The sequence below is a fragment of the Mytilus galloprovincialis genome, chromosome 7 (genome assembly GCF_965363235.1).
Source record: "Mytilus galloprovincialis chromosome 7, xbMytGall1.hap1.1, whole genome shotgun sequence".
NCBI lineage: Eukaryota > Metazoa > Mollusca > Bivalvia > Mytilida > Mytilidae > Mytilus > Mytilus galloprovincialis.
In genome coordinates, this window is record NC_134844.1 from 73,894,390 (window position 1) to 73,910,751 (window position 16,362).

General features: G+C 32.7%; 1 protein-coding gene across 1 annotated transcript; it reads left to right on the plus strand.

Moving 5' to 3' along the window:
• The first annotated feature begins 2,973 nt into the window (after positions 1–2,973).
• Positions 2,974–12,557, plus strand: LOC143081940 (regenerating islet-derived protein 4-like). The gene is made up of 6 exons (XM_076257577.1): positions 2,974–3,140; positions 5,896–6,014; positions 6,977–7,061; positions 9,134–9,244; positions 10,786–10,898; positions 12,457–12,557. The coding sequence occupies exons 3-6, from the start codon at positions 6,989–6,991 to the stop codon at positions 12,469–12,471; spliced, it is 312 nt and encodes a 103-aa protein (XP_076113692.1). The 5' UTR covers positions 2,974–3,140; positions 5,896–6,014; positions 6,977–6,988; the 3' UTR covers positions 12,472–12,557.
• The last annotated feature ends 3,805 nt before the right edge of the window (positions 12,558–16,362 follow it).

Sequence of the window (16,362 nt, forward strand, 5' to 3'; positions counted from 1 at the left end):
ATTGAAACCTAAACAACTTAAATGTCCTTACAAACAACGGTATATTTCTGGTCTTCCAAGTGCTCCACGAAACATTTTTATCTAAATTGATAACATCTGTTTTATCAGTAATCAAAACTTGACTTCAAAGTTATTGTGAAACTGCCTATTCCAGAGGTGGCGTTAATCAGATACTCAAAGATCTTGTACACACAATCTAAGACTCTTTCATCTTGCAGTAGTAATAAAACTTTTGACTTTTCTTACCGATTCCAAACTCAAGGACAAATTGAAAGAGTTGGTTTTGCTGTTTTTCATAAAAAGGAAAGACCAATGTAGATACAAGTATCTATTCTTAAGGAGGGATGCATCCTACTTTGTACATGATCACTCTGATTCAACAAAATATTTTCTGAAACTTAAGTTATCAAGATGCTTGATTTCTTGATAGACAACATATTTGTTACTTTTGGAGGACATGTTTTTGATCAGACTGTCGGCATTCCAATGGGAACAAATTGTGCTCCTCTTCTTGCCAACTTGTTTCTTTACTAATCTACATAGGAAGAAAGATAAGAAGTAAGCAATATCCCTTAATTTTACCTTTCACTGTAAAGATAATGTTCTCTCACTAAATGATTCAAAAATTGGTGACTTTGTTTAACGCATCTATCCCATCGAACAAGAGATAAAGGATACAACTGATACAGTTAAGTCGACCTCATATCTTGACTTACATAAAGTTACGACAAAAGAAATGATTTCAGTTTCCCAATTGTGAACTTTCCAAATCTAAATAACAACATTCCTGCAGCGCCTGCATACGGAGTATATATCTCCAATTGATACGATATACCCGTGCTTGTATGTGCTATTATGATTTCGTTGATAGCAGGTTGATGCTCACAAGAAATCTATTAACCCAAGAGTTCCAAATGGTGAAAATGAAATCATCCCTTCGTAAATTATAAGGAAGCCATCACGAGTTGGTTGACTACTATGGAATAACCGTTTCACAGATAAGATCGGAAATGTTTCTCACGTCGTATTTTCACACCTCTCCCTCGTGAATGTGACCTACCAAGTAGACTATTTACCGGTATTGTAATAACATAAGCAACACGACGTGTGCCACATGAAAAGCAGGATCTGTTTACCCTTCCGAGCACCTGAAAACACCCTGATTTTTTGGTGGAGTTTATGTTGCTTAGTCTATCGTTTTCTTTGTTTTTTTCATGTGTACTATTATTTGTGTTTGTCTGTTTCATTTTTGGCAATGGAAATTTTCAATCTATGAGGTTGACCGTCCCTCTGGTATCTTTCGCCTCTCTTTGACTTCCAGTATTATTCACTGTTGTCAAATCTAAAGTTTCTCTATTTTGTTAACAATTTCTGTTTGTTTGATTTCAATGTATTTTGGTTTATGTACTGATGGTATCTGATTTCATTGGTTTGTATAGAAAGTTGATTTGACTCTTTCCTTTTTACACCTTGGTAGACGATGCATTATTTTCTGAACGTTCCATGATTTATTTGATTGTTTACAAGTGTTTATACTGAAATAAGAAGATGTGGTATGATTGCCAATGATTCTGTCCACCAACATTATCCACCACAAAAAAAAAATCCATACCGTATAGTCAGCTATTAAAGAATTCGAAATGAACATAAGTCAAATTTGACGTGTTTCGTGATTTGATTTTGCCATGTAGTTATGTACTTTTTTATTAGATTTTCCTCTGATTTGAGTATTTTTATGATTTTACTTTTTACATTAGAATTCTTTTACTTATAACAAAGATATAAATAAGAATAAAAAAACTCTAAGACTGATATACATGAACTAAAGTAGGTACATTGAAGAGAACTCAGGAAAAAGTGATTTTGAAATAATCCTACAAAATTACATCACAATGATTTTTTTTCTAATAAAGCGGACAGAAAAAAAAATAATTCAATGCATTTGTTTTAAGCAGTGAGTAATATGAAGTTGAAAAAAAAGTCAAATTCAAATTTCAGCAACAACATATAGTACTGTTCTAGGTATCCCTGAAAACAATGCAAATTCTGAATCAACTCCATCCTCAAGCATACATGTAAGCTGTCTTTTTAAAATACTAAACCTGTCTGTTTGGCTGTTTTCGAACTTATGTTTTAACATATTTTAGGAACCTGAAGCTTACAGTCAAAATTTATCTTTTAATGCATTCAAGTAAAAAAGCAAATGTTACTGAGTGCCAATTCCCCTCTAAATAACCTTGAAAATATAATCAATGTTTACAAATTGCCGTTTCAGTATTACAGTATCATGATGAAATTTTGTTGCTTGATTGTAATCATCCTCTGCACAATTCATGTTTCTACTGGCGAAAGCAAGTATTCTTTATGTTTTATGTATGAAATAAACTCATCATAGATAGCAGGACTAAATTTTGTATATACGCCAGACGCGTGTTTCGTCTACAAAATACTCATCAGTGACGCTCGAATCCAAAAAAGTTCAAAAGGCCAAATAAAGTACGCAGTTGAAGAAATGCTTGTATCAAGTCTGGAATATGACAGTTGTTGTCCTTCGTTTGATGCATTTTTTCCTTGATTTTGCCATTTGATTTTCGAATTTTCCGTTTTGAATTTTCCTCGGATTTCAGTATTTTTGTGATTTCCCTTTTTACTACTGTTGCATTTATTTAGTTACCGGTATCTGGATATGGGCCAGGCTGAATCTAAGACAATGAATGCTCCCTTAATTTAAATTCGAGTAAAATATATAAATAACTTTATCTAATGTTTCTTTGAATAAAATCTATTATATGAAACATTCACCTCACGTTAAAAATAAAATTCGGTTATCATGAGAGGTTTGGTTTCCAATTGATATGAACCTATTTTACTTTCCATAAACTCATTACTGCAATGAAGAATTTAACTTTAAGAGTATGACTAAATCAGGTTATTTTCCTAATAAAAGTTCTTATTGTATAATGCAGAGATTGGAGCTCATAATGTCACATTGTATTAAGAACTTTACTCTTTAGGACTTACTCGAAATTGTCTTGCTTCAAATGGGACATGTGGACAGAAAGGTCTTACTTGCAATGATACGTTTGGTAAAAATTGGATCAAAAACGGAAGATGTTGCAATGGAGGACCATGTTGTAAATGTAAGTAGACACATAAAGCATGATCGATAGTTCTTGTCCCTTCTATTCAAAAATGAAACATAGGCAAAAGATCATGTTGTAAAATAAAATTAAACAATTTAAAAAGTAGCATATTGTAATAAAATTCATAATATTTAATAAAATGTGTAGATTTAGCTAACAAAGTGCTTATATTTGTATAAAGTAACATTCGTTTATAGTGGAAAATTGTTTAAACGTTAAATAAGCTTCAATTAAAAATTGCTTGCTAGTCCATCTCTGTGATTACTATTAGATAACTCTGGCTAATTTACCAATGAATCTATCATGAAGGGGACTTTCATTTATAGTCTTTTTCAAAAATGATGAACGGTTCTTTATATTGGTATGTAATCATTTTAAACGTTTCAAATTTATGAAATTATATTCGTACATCAATGTTTTTGATACACCAATAACAAAAAATAAAATATACTGAATTGATACATTTTGTAATAATTCAAAATTATATCAGAAACCTATACTAAATTATAAAATAATGAACTTGTTAAAGGGAAACAATACTTGCATAACTTTTTTTCGAATCAGCACATAATTCAAGGAATGTCACTCTTGCGTACAAATGAAACATCAGTATAGTTAATTAATTGTGAATTCGTGCTCCACCTTAAATGAAGATTCTAAATTATAAATATAACCAAAAGTTGTTAATCTATAGGATAGTGAAGACGGATGAAAGCTAACCGACTGTAGAAAATATTTCTTTGAAATTTTTTTTAACTTCCTCAGAAAAATGCTCGAGCAATTTGACTTTCAAAGCTCATAATTAACGTTTTTACACAATATTTTAATAAAGTATTTGAAGATTATTTTCTTCTCAAAGTGTAAGACGCAATGAAAATCGTATGCTTGCATCATCTTACCAAAAAACAGATTTAAAAGTCCTGAACATTTCGACATATGTTTGTTTATTTTCATCAATACCAGTTTGTAAACAAATCACAATTACATGTTGAAATCCGACTAAATACTTATATCCCGTTATCGTCAGGTAAATATGCTATAAAAAGCAATATATTATTGTCTTTGAATAAAACGTACATAATTGACACCATTTGTCAAAGTATGTTAACAACAAAATATAATAAAATTATTAAGGTGCTCAAACAATGGCGATATAATACACTAATTTTTACACTTTTATGGAAAAAAACATGGGCGATAATGTATACACTTGCTTGAGAATTAATTAAATTGGAGTCATCATGATGGATACACCAGACGAATATAATTGAGTTGCAAGAAGTTAATTTCTAATTTCGGCTAAGTTTCAGAGATCAATGCCCGTAACGTTATAAACATATTTTTGAAAATAACGATTTAAACACGTCACGATTTGTTTTATGTGATCTTGAAAAAGTTAATAAATGGAATCATTTAGCAACTAGTCCTATTGTTGCCTACTTTTTCTGCAGTTTCGCCTGCGTGACAGATTTGTAATGTGATTCTTATGACCAATCTCTCGGTTCGAGACAACAGCCGACATGCTCTTTCCCAATAATATGTTTACAGTATGTTGTACAACTTTTGGGATAAATTATATCAAAATAATTGAAAATATCATCTGCTCTTGTTCAAAATATGGACAATTTGAACAGTTATGTTAAAGGGATCTAGAAAACTTTAGACAGCTTCTGAAATTCTTATTTTTAACCATTTTCAGCTGAACCAAATCACTACTCTTGAACAAAAACTTCGATATATAAACTTTAGTCATATCATTTTTATTAATTAAGTCTAAAAATAAATATTTTACTTAATATACATATCGATAACGCAGATACAAATACATGTAGTTTCAAAGCATGTCCACTTGACATAGTTCTTTTGTTTGTTGCTACTTAAAAATGAAATATAAAAGAATTTGAACATATGTATTCGTAATCTGACATTTAAATGCCCAATTAATTTTTTCTTAATACCAATATTAGGCAAAGTGGTATAGAGGGTAGAAAATCAAAAGTTTGAACAGATTCAAAGTCACCAATATATGCATGCAATTTCTCAAATACTTCCAACGAATTTTGTACACTCCAAAAGTAATTAATTCCACTATTTTCAAAGGCCTTCTTTGAACAATTTATTATCAGGTGTTTGATTGTACCAAGTGTACTTATAAGTAGAATAGACAATTTAGTACTGAAACAATGGCTTGAAGATGAAATTAATCTATATTTGTAAGGTGTTTTGTGTAGCTTCGGAAGCCATTCCATAGTTGGGACTTTCATTGTATTGGGTTCTGCTTGTAAAGAAGTAGCTAAATATTAGTGTTTGTTACAGATGTCTGTTTCTGAAAATGAAGTCATTTGGAATGTTAACCCACATATATTCTGCAATGAAAAAACCATAGATACAAGAGGTAAAACTCAAAGTTGCAACACCTGCGGCATTCTCTAAATTAGCCAATCCCGTTGCTGCATTTGAAATTTCACGAAATCTGATGACGTTTGTGGAAAAATAGTTTCACCGCGGTCCAATAGTTGGAAAGTATTCACCGGTCCAATAGTCCGACGCTTACAATTTAAATCAAATAATTAAAATGTTGTGTACTTATCTTATATATACTAATATCATGTGTTCCAACTAATAATCAACTCATATTGTGTCATATTAATAGTTTCATGTGTTCCAACTAATCATCAACTCACATTTGTGTCGTATTAATAGTACCATGTGTTCCATTTAATAATCAACTCATATTGTGTCATATCATCAGTACTACCATGTGTTCCAACTAGTTGCCCTGAAGGATACATCATTTCAAATGACTTAACAGCCAGTACTAATTGTTACTTCTACAGTGGAGATAATAAGCAGAACTGGACTAATGCTTTGGTGAGTATATTTTATCTGATATCAGATAAGATAATAAGTAAAATTACAAAAAAAACTGAACTTCGAGGAAAATTCAAAACGGAAAGTCTGTGGTAAAATGGCAAAATCAAAAGCACAAAAAACAACAAAAGAATAAACATCAACACCTTATCAGAGTATGTTTGATCTGAGATTATAAAAGATGGTTCACGAAATATTTACAATCAATTAATTGCAAAGCATCAATTATTAATTGAGGCATATTTGTTGCCGTTTTAAAGACCTTCATTTGATACACGACGGGTGCCACATATGGAACAGGATCTGCTTACCCTTCCCGAGAACCTGAGATCACCCCTAGTTTTTGGTGGGGCTCGTTTTGTTTATTCTTTAGTTTTCTATGTTGTGTCGTGTGTACTATTGTGTGTCTGTTTGTCCTTTTCATTTTTAGCCATTTTATATTTAAAAAAATCTTAAAATCTAATCCTACACATTTTTACACGAAGATAATTGATGGAGGTACTTACAAAGTCTAAAATACTTCCATGTCTAAGAGAAAAACTCACAAATCGAAAAAGCAATGGCTAGAAAAAAATACAAACAGACAAATAGACAAACAATAGTAAATAAAACTTTATATATTAAAAATAAAAACAATGCTCGATAACCCAACCAAATACTTGAGGTGATCTAAGATACTCCGAAAGGGTAAGCGGATCCTGCTCGATATGTTGCACCCGTCGTGCTGCGTTATCGTGCTTTTCTATTTTGAAGGCATCAAGTAAAATCAAATCAACAATTGTTGACGGTTGCTATTAGTCATAACTATTTTAAGCGAAAACAAAACACAGCAAATATAAGAGGGATATAACTTAACAACACAAACACTGAACTACTACAAAAACATAACGTATAATGGTATATTAACTAGAATTATGATATAAATGCAGATATTAGATATGTTTCTTGTTTTGCAATTTTAGAATATATGTAGGATGAAAGGTGCCTACCTATGGAAGCCAAATACCGCAGCAGAAGCTATTGCTGTTAAGAGTACGACGGGTTTCAGTAAGGAATGAGTTATTAAGTAATTTGTTATTGTGCAATGTTAAGTAGATATAGAAAGATGTGGTGTGAGTGCCAATTGGACAACTCTCCAGCTAAATAAAAATTTATAAAAGTAAACCATTATAAGTCAATGTACGGCCTTCAACACGGATCCTTGGCTCACACCGAACAAAAGGCTATAAAGGGCCCCAAAATTACTAGACTAAGTGTAAAAACATTCAAAGTGAAAAACCAACGGTCTATTCTATATAAAAAACGAAAGACGAAAAACACGTATGAATTACATAAACAAACGACAACTACTGTACATCAGATTCCTGACTTAGGACAGGTGCAAACATTTGCAGCGGCATTAAACGTTTTAATGGTACCAAACCGTCTCCCCTTTTCTAAAACAATAGCATAGCATCACAACATAGAAAAACACACGATAAAATATCAATTGGCAGGCTTAACTCAATCAAAAAACGTACATTAACACACTATGAACGAATAAATTTGATCTGTGATATCTGTATGCAAATGCACAGTTAATAAAATATTAGGGACAGACATTCAAGGATAAAAAGCAAACAAACAAGTTCAAACAAAATAAGTGCATTGTTGTAATTTAAAGAAAAATGACTATTCATTGACAAACACATCGGTTATTACTTGTTCTTAGTAAGCGTGTAAATTGTTCTGAATCCGTTTTGATTCGTTATTCTTTAAATAACATGTATCGAGACAAATATTATTTTATTGGCAGTGGGCAAAAATGCCATAATATAGCAGATAAAGATTTAGTTACCCTTTTCTTTAAAATAGTAGGAAAACTGTACGAACTTCAAAGGAGCTTTAATAATTAATAGAAGATGCAATTCAATTACGATATATGTTTGAGTTCATATCGTTGAATGTATCCTACTACTTACAGTTGAATATCTAAGCTAATGACAGTCTTTTTTTAATGTTGCAGTATGATTTAAAAAACTCAAAAATCTGGAAAAATCAGTATTGGACGCGCAATTACTTAGTATGTTTGAAGTTAAATGAATCATCGCGGAAAAGGGTGGGTTTTTTTGTAACAATTGGGTCTACCATAACAACGTCCGACCACCTTCCCGCCCTTTACAATATTATGTGCCGGTGTTGCATTTCATCCGATTGAAAATTCTGATTCTAGTTTTGATAGAACTACTTCAATAAAAAATAAGTACGTTAACGTCCCGATCCACATCACCCAAATCATACTTTCGTAAATCTAGAACCTATATTTAAACTACATCACCTCTGTATCGAAGGTTTTCAAAGGGGATGCGAAATTTCAATAAACAAATTAGCCATAACTTCGCTAATAAAAGCTCATAATCCTATCTGATAAAAAAATTGTGCAACTAAATAAAGCCATTTACAAACGAATCTCATAGCAAGATCTATTGATTCAACAGGCTAAGTGTCTTCTTCCATCAGAACCCATATTTAAGCAGAATTTTTCAATCGTTAATATGTGACATAACCAGTCACCGAATTTCGGGATGTCGGGATTTAAATTTATTTAAAATCAGGACCTCGTGATTTCGTGTTTTTGAGCCCGGGATTTCGGGAGCAGACCCCTCATACCCCCCCCCCTTTTCTCAGTGCAGACAACTTATACACTGATTTAAATGTGTATAATAACTCACCGAAGGATTTTTTATCCATTTACATTTCTAACTGTTTTGTCTGTTTGTTTTGGTCCCGCATCGTTGTCAATATAATGGAATTTGATGCGACTGTCATACAAGTGAGAGGTTAAGCTAGCTATCAAACTAGATGCAATCCACCTTTTTTTTACATAAGAATATGTCTGTACCAAGTCAGGAATATGACAATTGTTTTCCATTCGTCTGATGTGTTTGAGCTTTTGATTTTGTCATTTTAAAATGGACTTTCCTTTTTGAGTTTTCCAAGCAGTTCAGTTTTTTTGGTGATTTTACTTTTTACTGTTGTATTAAAATAAATAAACTCTAGCAAAATAAAATTATCACTCATAATCGAACATTTAAAGAAAGAAAAAAATTGACAGTGATAACAAACCAATTCTTTTTAAGGAGACAATCTAGAAATATGGACAGGTCTTTATAGTCCTACAAGTGACGAGAACTTTGAATTTGTCGATGCTGGTGGTGCTTTTACATTGGATACTCTCCCATTTGGATTACGTAAGTGTGTCCTTTTGAGATAGTTATTAGGTAGTAAATTATGACTGTAATGGGCTCTTTTGTAGGGTTGTTGTCTCTTTGACATATTCCCCATTTTGATTATCAATTTCATGATTTTTTATGAATATTTACCGAGTTTGCAATTACATGAGCAACACGAAATATATAGGAATCAAACAAACACTGAGAGAATCGAATGGTCAACAATGAACAGGCCGGTTGCGTGTACTACCATACATGCATAATCCATCGTGCAAATTCATACTCAGTTCAAATTCCCAACCGGGAAAATGACGAAACCGCTGAAAAACAGATTGGACGAGTATTTTGTTATTTAAAGATCAAAGATTACAAAGATATCGCTAATGAAGAGGTCCTCTACTGAAACACTGGTGCAGATAATATGTAATTAGAACTATCCTGCCAGTTCCTATACTGATATACTTGTGCAGTTTATATGCAATTAGAACACTTCAGCTCGTCCCTCTACTGAAACACTGGTGCAGTTTATATGCAATTAGAACACTCCTGCTCGTCCCTCTACTGAAACACTGGTGCAGTTTATATGCAATTAGAACACTCCTGCTCGTCCCTCTACTGAAACACTGGTGCAGTTTATATGCAACTAGAACACTCCTGTTCGTAGCTCTACTGAAACACTTGAGTGGTTTATATTTAATTAGAACACTCCTGTTCGTACCTCTACAGAAACACTTCAACGGTTTATATGTAATTAGTACACTCCTGCTCGTCCCTCTACTGAAACACTGATGCAGTTTATATGTAATTAGAACACTCCTGCAAGTAAATTCTGTAATATTGGTCGAGTTTTGAGAAAGAGGCTAGATACCAAAGGAGGCTTCAAACTCATCAGTCGACTATAAGTTGACTATGTCATGAAACAAAAACAAAAAAACTAACATCAAAATAAACACAACATTATAGACTAAGACGGAAAAACACGAACTCTACCAAAAATCCGTAGGTGGAGCCATATTCTGTACATATGTGTCTGTCCAAAGTCAGGAGCCTGTCACTCAGTGGTTGTCGTTTGTTTATGTGTTACATATTTGTTTGTCGTTCATTATTTGTACATAAATTAGGCCGTTAGTTTTCTAGTTCGAATTATTTAACATTGTCATTTGAGAGCATTTGATATTTGACTATGCGGAAATGGCTTTGCTCATTGTTAAAGGCCGGACGGTGACCTATAATTTCTTTTTTATTTGGTCTCTTGTGAAGAGTTGTCTCATTTGCACCATACCACATCTTCTTTTTTTATACATTTCCTTTTTATGAGTTTCCAAGCAATCGTGATTCATCAATGATTTTCTATTGAGTTGTTTTTATCATGACCTTCTATTCAGTCGTTATTTATCATTATTTTCTATTATGCCTGAACCAGTCAGGAATAATAAAAATTGTCTCTCATTCGTTTGGTGTGTTTGAAATTTTTATTTTGTAATTTGATAAAAGGCCTTCTGTATTTTTTTTTTTTTTTTTTTTTGGTTGTTATAATGTTATTTCACATTGATTTTCAGGTGATACAATAGATAACGACGACTGTGTGGAATTTCAGTTAAGAGGTAATCACTGGAGCTGGGATGATGATCCGTGTCGTTGGACACACCACTATATGTGCGAATTTCCAATGGTTAGTATGAACAACCTTTTGGGAATGTTGTTTTTAGAAAACTGCATACCTTTTGTAAATATCAAACCGAATCAATCAGAATCAAGTACGCGCATTTAAACTGATTTCAATTCTAATTTCAAGATGGCCGCCGGGAAGAAATACTGAATATGATGTCTACCCTTCTGATATGCTTAAGGACACTATAAAGAACGGTTGTGCCAAATCCTATGTGTGTATTTGCACGATAATGTCAAATCCCTGTACCAAGCCTCCACACTACATGACGAAAAATCATACACATCGTAATATTATTTTGTGTATTGTGTTTTTTGGTTGTCGTTTTTGTTAAATAGTACTTACGACAAAATTTAAATAAAACATCATTGCATAATAGAAAAAAAACCTTCACTGGAAGTTTTCTAATCAAACATTCGCCTTTCTTTTCTTGTGTACTAGCTTGATCAATCATGGAACCTCAACTTTCCAAAATATTCTACAGAAACACCAAATAAAAAAATGATGGTGCGTTGGAACACCTAAGATATATGTTTATGACTCAGCACATTTTCCTGCAATGAAATGTATGATTTTTTCTACAACTGTCAAATTCAAGGGCACATTTTTTCAACCCTTTTTCATTTGTAACCGGATGTGACGTTCTGTGATTTGTTGGTATGTAACCTATTACATTAATCAAATAACTTATATTAAGGATAACTAACAATTACAAAAACAAATCCTTTCATGTAATATTTTTGTGAACAGTTGCATTTTGCGTCTGTGAAAATAAAAAAGTCGAAAGGAGATTTTACGAATTCCAAACATATTGAAGCCACTGCTGGTGGAAGTTTTGTCCCGGAGGGTATCACCAGCCCAGTAGTCAGCAATTCGGTGTTGAAAGAAATATCAATTATTTGGTCATTTTTATAAATTTCCTGTTACAAATCTTTTCGAAAGACTAGGGATGTTCTTATCCGAGTAATATATTACCTTAGTCGTATTTGGCACAACTTTTGGAGTTTTGGGTCCTCAATGCTCTTCAACATTATACCTGCTCGGCTTTATGACTATTTTGATATCAGTGTCATTGATGAGTCTTATGTAGACGAAACGCGAGTCTGGCATATCAAATTATAATCCTGGTATCTTTGATAACTATTTTGGTTATAAGATTCGGGGGAGAAATTCCATAACAGCAAAAGATATAGAACAGCATACAAAACGTATAAGAAAACTAATTACAATACAATATACAATATGCTTTATTTAAAAAAAAAACTCCGCCACATTGACATCTGAAACAAGAGGTAAAAAGAGGTAATTAACATAAAACGGAACGATATATGATATTTCTTACGAGTAAACAGATCCTGCTCAACGTGTGACATCCATCATATTAATTATATGTTATTGATTCAGACGTTGCAGCGGTATATGCCATCGATTGGAATAAGTTTTCCAGTAAATTTTAGTTTGATTAAGTTGACCAAGCATTTAATTTCAATTTTATCATATGATCTTATGATATGTATTTTACTATATATATAGACTAATCTTTATCATGTCATTTTTTTAGAAAACTTGTCCGTAGAAAGAAACGTGGTATATATGGTTGTCATTATGTTCTAATGGATGGAGATTTCTTCTTCTTGGCGCCAAAAAAAAATTATAATCAAATTTGTGTTGTTTATTTTTTATTTGTTTTGGCCTTGATGGATCAAAAGCAGATATTCCTAGGCTCTCTTAAGAATAAGGAGATGTTGTATGATTGTCCATGCGACAACTGTCTACCAAAGTTCAAACCAAAAGTGGATGCTTGCCATAATAGACAACTGTAGCGCTTTCAACAATGTGACAATATCCGTACCGTATATTTAGCTATTATAGGTATCGATGTGGAATATAAAACAATTCAGATGAGAAAACCAATGGCTATTTTGCACTTCCTATCATGATTTTCTTGATAGAGGGTTACTGCTCACAAGGAAGCTATTAAACCAAGAGTTCCAAATGGTGAAGTTGAAATCATCCCTTCGTAAATTTTACGGACGCCATCACGAGTTGGTTGACCGTAATGGAATAACCGTTTCACAAATGATATCGGATATGTTCCTTACGTCGTAACTACAATCCCCTTCCCTTTCATGAATTTGACCTACCGAATTAGACTATTTACCGGATTTGTAATCACATAAGCAACACGACGGGTGCCGCATGTGGAGCAGGATCTGCTTACCCTTCCGGAGCACCTGAGATCACCCCTAGTTTTTGTTGGGGTTCGTGTTGTTTATTCTTTAGTTTTCTATGTTGTGTCATGTGTACTATTGTTTTTCTGTTTGTCTTTTTCATTTTTAGCCATGGCGTTGTCAGCTTGTTTTAGATTTATGAGTTTGACTGTCCCTTTGGTATCTTTCGTCCCTCTTTTGAGCATATTTAAAAAATGTGATAAGATTGTAAACACCATCGATAATAAATTACAAGTAGTTTCATGGTTTCTTGAGGCGGATTTACTGCACACATGGCACGTAACATATGGTTTCAAATCGACAAAAAGCAGTGAAATAACACAAATACCTAACACCAAGCAAGAAACACAACGGAATTAGGTGGCAAAATCAAAAATCTAACACAAGAAATGAATAGAAAATAAATTTCATATTCCTGACTTCTGACAGACATTTCATGATGTAGAAATGGTGGATTAAATCTGGTTTAATAGCTGACTAAACTCCTCACTTGAAAGACAGTCCCATTGAACGCCATTTTATTGACGACAATGAGTGGGTGCATTACTTAAGTCATACGCATACACACATTTATGTTTTTATATCCATCCGCATTTTTATGCCCTGCAATCACAGCATAGGGACATTTTATTTTCGTCGATCTATAAGCCTTTCTGTCAGTCTTAGTCCTTCTCAGTTCTTGCTACATTTGTTTGGTTAGGATGGGTCACCAGAAGGTTACAGTAAAATCAACTTAAATATAATAGTAAGCATATGTCTATCGTCATGATAATTCAAACGAAAGCAAATTGAGTAAATATTTTTGATATTTGAACAATATTTATATTCAATATCACATTGGGTGATTCTTTACGTAAGCATGGCCATTTCATTTCATCTTCCATTTATATAAAGATATTTGACATGGAATAATGTTGCCAAACTTTTGTAAATTAAGCTGGCCAAAATAAAATACCAATTCACTATGCTGAGTGACAAACTCGTACGGTTCTAGGACATGCGTGTAATATGACATTTTATACGCCGGAATCAATGCTTCGTGGAGAATCTCTTAGTTCGGCAATTGTAAAGTTGGACTAGGTGAAATATCAGGTACCCTACTATATGCTTATAACTCGTACAGGTCCAGGGCATTAGTGAAAATGGCCATTTAAGAGATTTTTTATAATTTTCTATAGATTGAGAAAAAGAATTTAATTTAATGAAATTAGCTTGTTTTTTATTCAAATCATTCAAAAATATTTGATAGATTCATGTGTAAATAGTTATCAAAGGTACCAGGATTATAATTTAGTACGCCAGACGCGCGTTTCGTGTAACACAGTTTGACCTCCAAAACGTTGTCTCAAATTTTTCATATTGTATTTCATTTTCTTATAAACCTTCAATGACGTTTGCAACTTCAATTCATAAGAGATCACTAAATGTAATTGGGTATGATATTTGTTCTATTGATAATTTGGGATATCTGAGACACCCTTTGGAAGATAACTGGTCAAGGAACAACATGTGTGATATCAGGCATATAGGGGCACCCATATTGGAGCTAAATTCATTTAAAACTTCTTTATCATGACAAAAATGAATGTGACAGAGTTCATCAAGAGATTTCTAAAAGACAAAAAGAAAACACCTTGCGAAATTCTTTAATTTTTTTCTTTTATATATATATTGATGATGTCCTTGTACTTAATAATCAATATTCCAGCCAATAATGGCATCTCATATATCCCAGTAAACTTTAAATTAATAAGGAATAAAACTGATACTAGAATGACTGTTTCATCTTGTTCATACCTTCATCTGTTTTTCAATATTGACACAGATGGACGACTTCACAGTCAAATTTATGACAAACCGGACGATTTCAACTTCCCAATTATCACGTTCCCATTTGTCAGTAGTAGCATAACCGTCGTGTGGTGTTAACATATCTGAGTTGATAAGTTATGCTCGAGAATGTTTGCACTATAAGGACCACATATACAGGAATATACTCCTTTAGCAGAAACTGCTCCAACAAAGTTATAAAGAGAAAAGATTATAAATGATACACCGTAAATTTTATGGACACTACACGCATTAGTTGATCCATACAATGTGGCTTTCTCTAAATTAACTAAGGACATTTTACAACGTCTCATATAAAGGTATGTTACGGAACATGATCTATTCTCGAATATGAGTGTTTTCCTGAGTGTGAATTCGCATTGATATAAGACGTGTCACGGTTTTTGATATCCAGCATGCATGTAATTGGTTATGATGATGTATTTGTAATTCTGATCGAATATTGTTAAATGTTTCATTGTTTGAAGTTGTAGCTCCAATCTTTTTTATTCGTATGTTAAAGTATACAATTCTATAATTAATCACCAAGTTCAATTGTAGGATTTTAGTTTAAAGCAATAAAACGTACAGGATTTTTTGTTTGTTTCACAGTTGAATTCAGAAGCATACCTAGATAGCTAAATAATACAATTAATCATAAAATTACATTGTAATTGTTATAAAATACATCACATACCTTATCTTGATATACATTTTATATATAAATTATTTGGAAATTTGCATGTGACGGCACTTTTGTTGCGTCGATCTGGTGGTGTGATAGACAATGAGTGGTTCTGTTTTGCTGTTTTATGTGCTGCCCTAGGTTGTTTAACGTGTTATTTTTTTATTCTGTGGTTATACTTCGCTGTTGATATGAATATCAATGGTCTGGTCATTTTTTTTTATAAATTTGCTGTTTGCAAGGTTATGTATTGTTCTAAATACCAGGGATGTTCTTATCCCAGGCATATTTAACCTAAGCCGTGTTTTGCACAAAAGAGGGACGAAAGATACCAAAGGGACAGTCAAACTCATAAATCGAAAACAAACTGACAACGCCATGGCTAAAATTGAAAAAGACAAACAGGCAAACAAAAGTACACATGACACAACATAGAAAACTAAAGAATAAACAACACGAACCCCACCAAAGACTAGGAGTATCCGTGTTTAGCACAACCGTTTTGAATTTTGGGTTATTAATGATATTTAACTTGTTATTAGTTTGGCTTTCTGACTGTTTTGATCTGGATGTAACTGTTGGGTCTTAAAATGTAATATAATGTATATCTCTATGTTGACATGTTATGATATTATTTCAAGGTGACACCAATTGCATTTGTTTGCGCCTATTTGACGTTAGGTGGAACCTGATGTTTAGTAGTTGTCGTTTGTTGATGTTT

What these genes read in the sequence shown, in the direction of transcription:
- LOC143081940 (XM_076257577.1), top strand. Translation starts at nt 6,989, where the DNA reads ATGAAAGGTGCCTACCTATGGAAGCCAAATACCGCAGCAGAAGCTATT. An exon ending in TAAGAGTACGACGGGTTTCA is followed by an intron (nt 7,062 to 9,133) that starts GTAAGGAATGAG and finishes ATTCTTTTTAAG; the next exon opens with GAGACAATCTAGAAATATGG. An exon ending in TACTCTCCCATTTGGATTAC is followed by an intron (nt 9,245 to 10,785) that starts GTAAGTGTGTCC and finishes ATTGATTTTCAG; the next exon opens with GTGATACAATAGATAACGAC.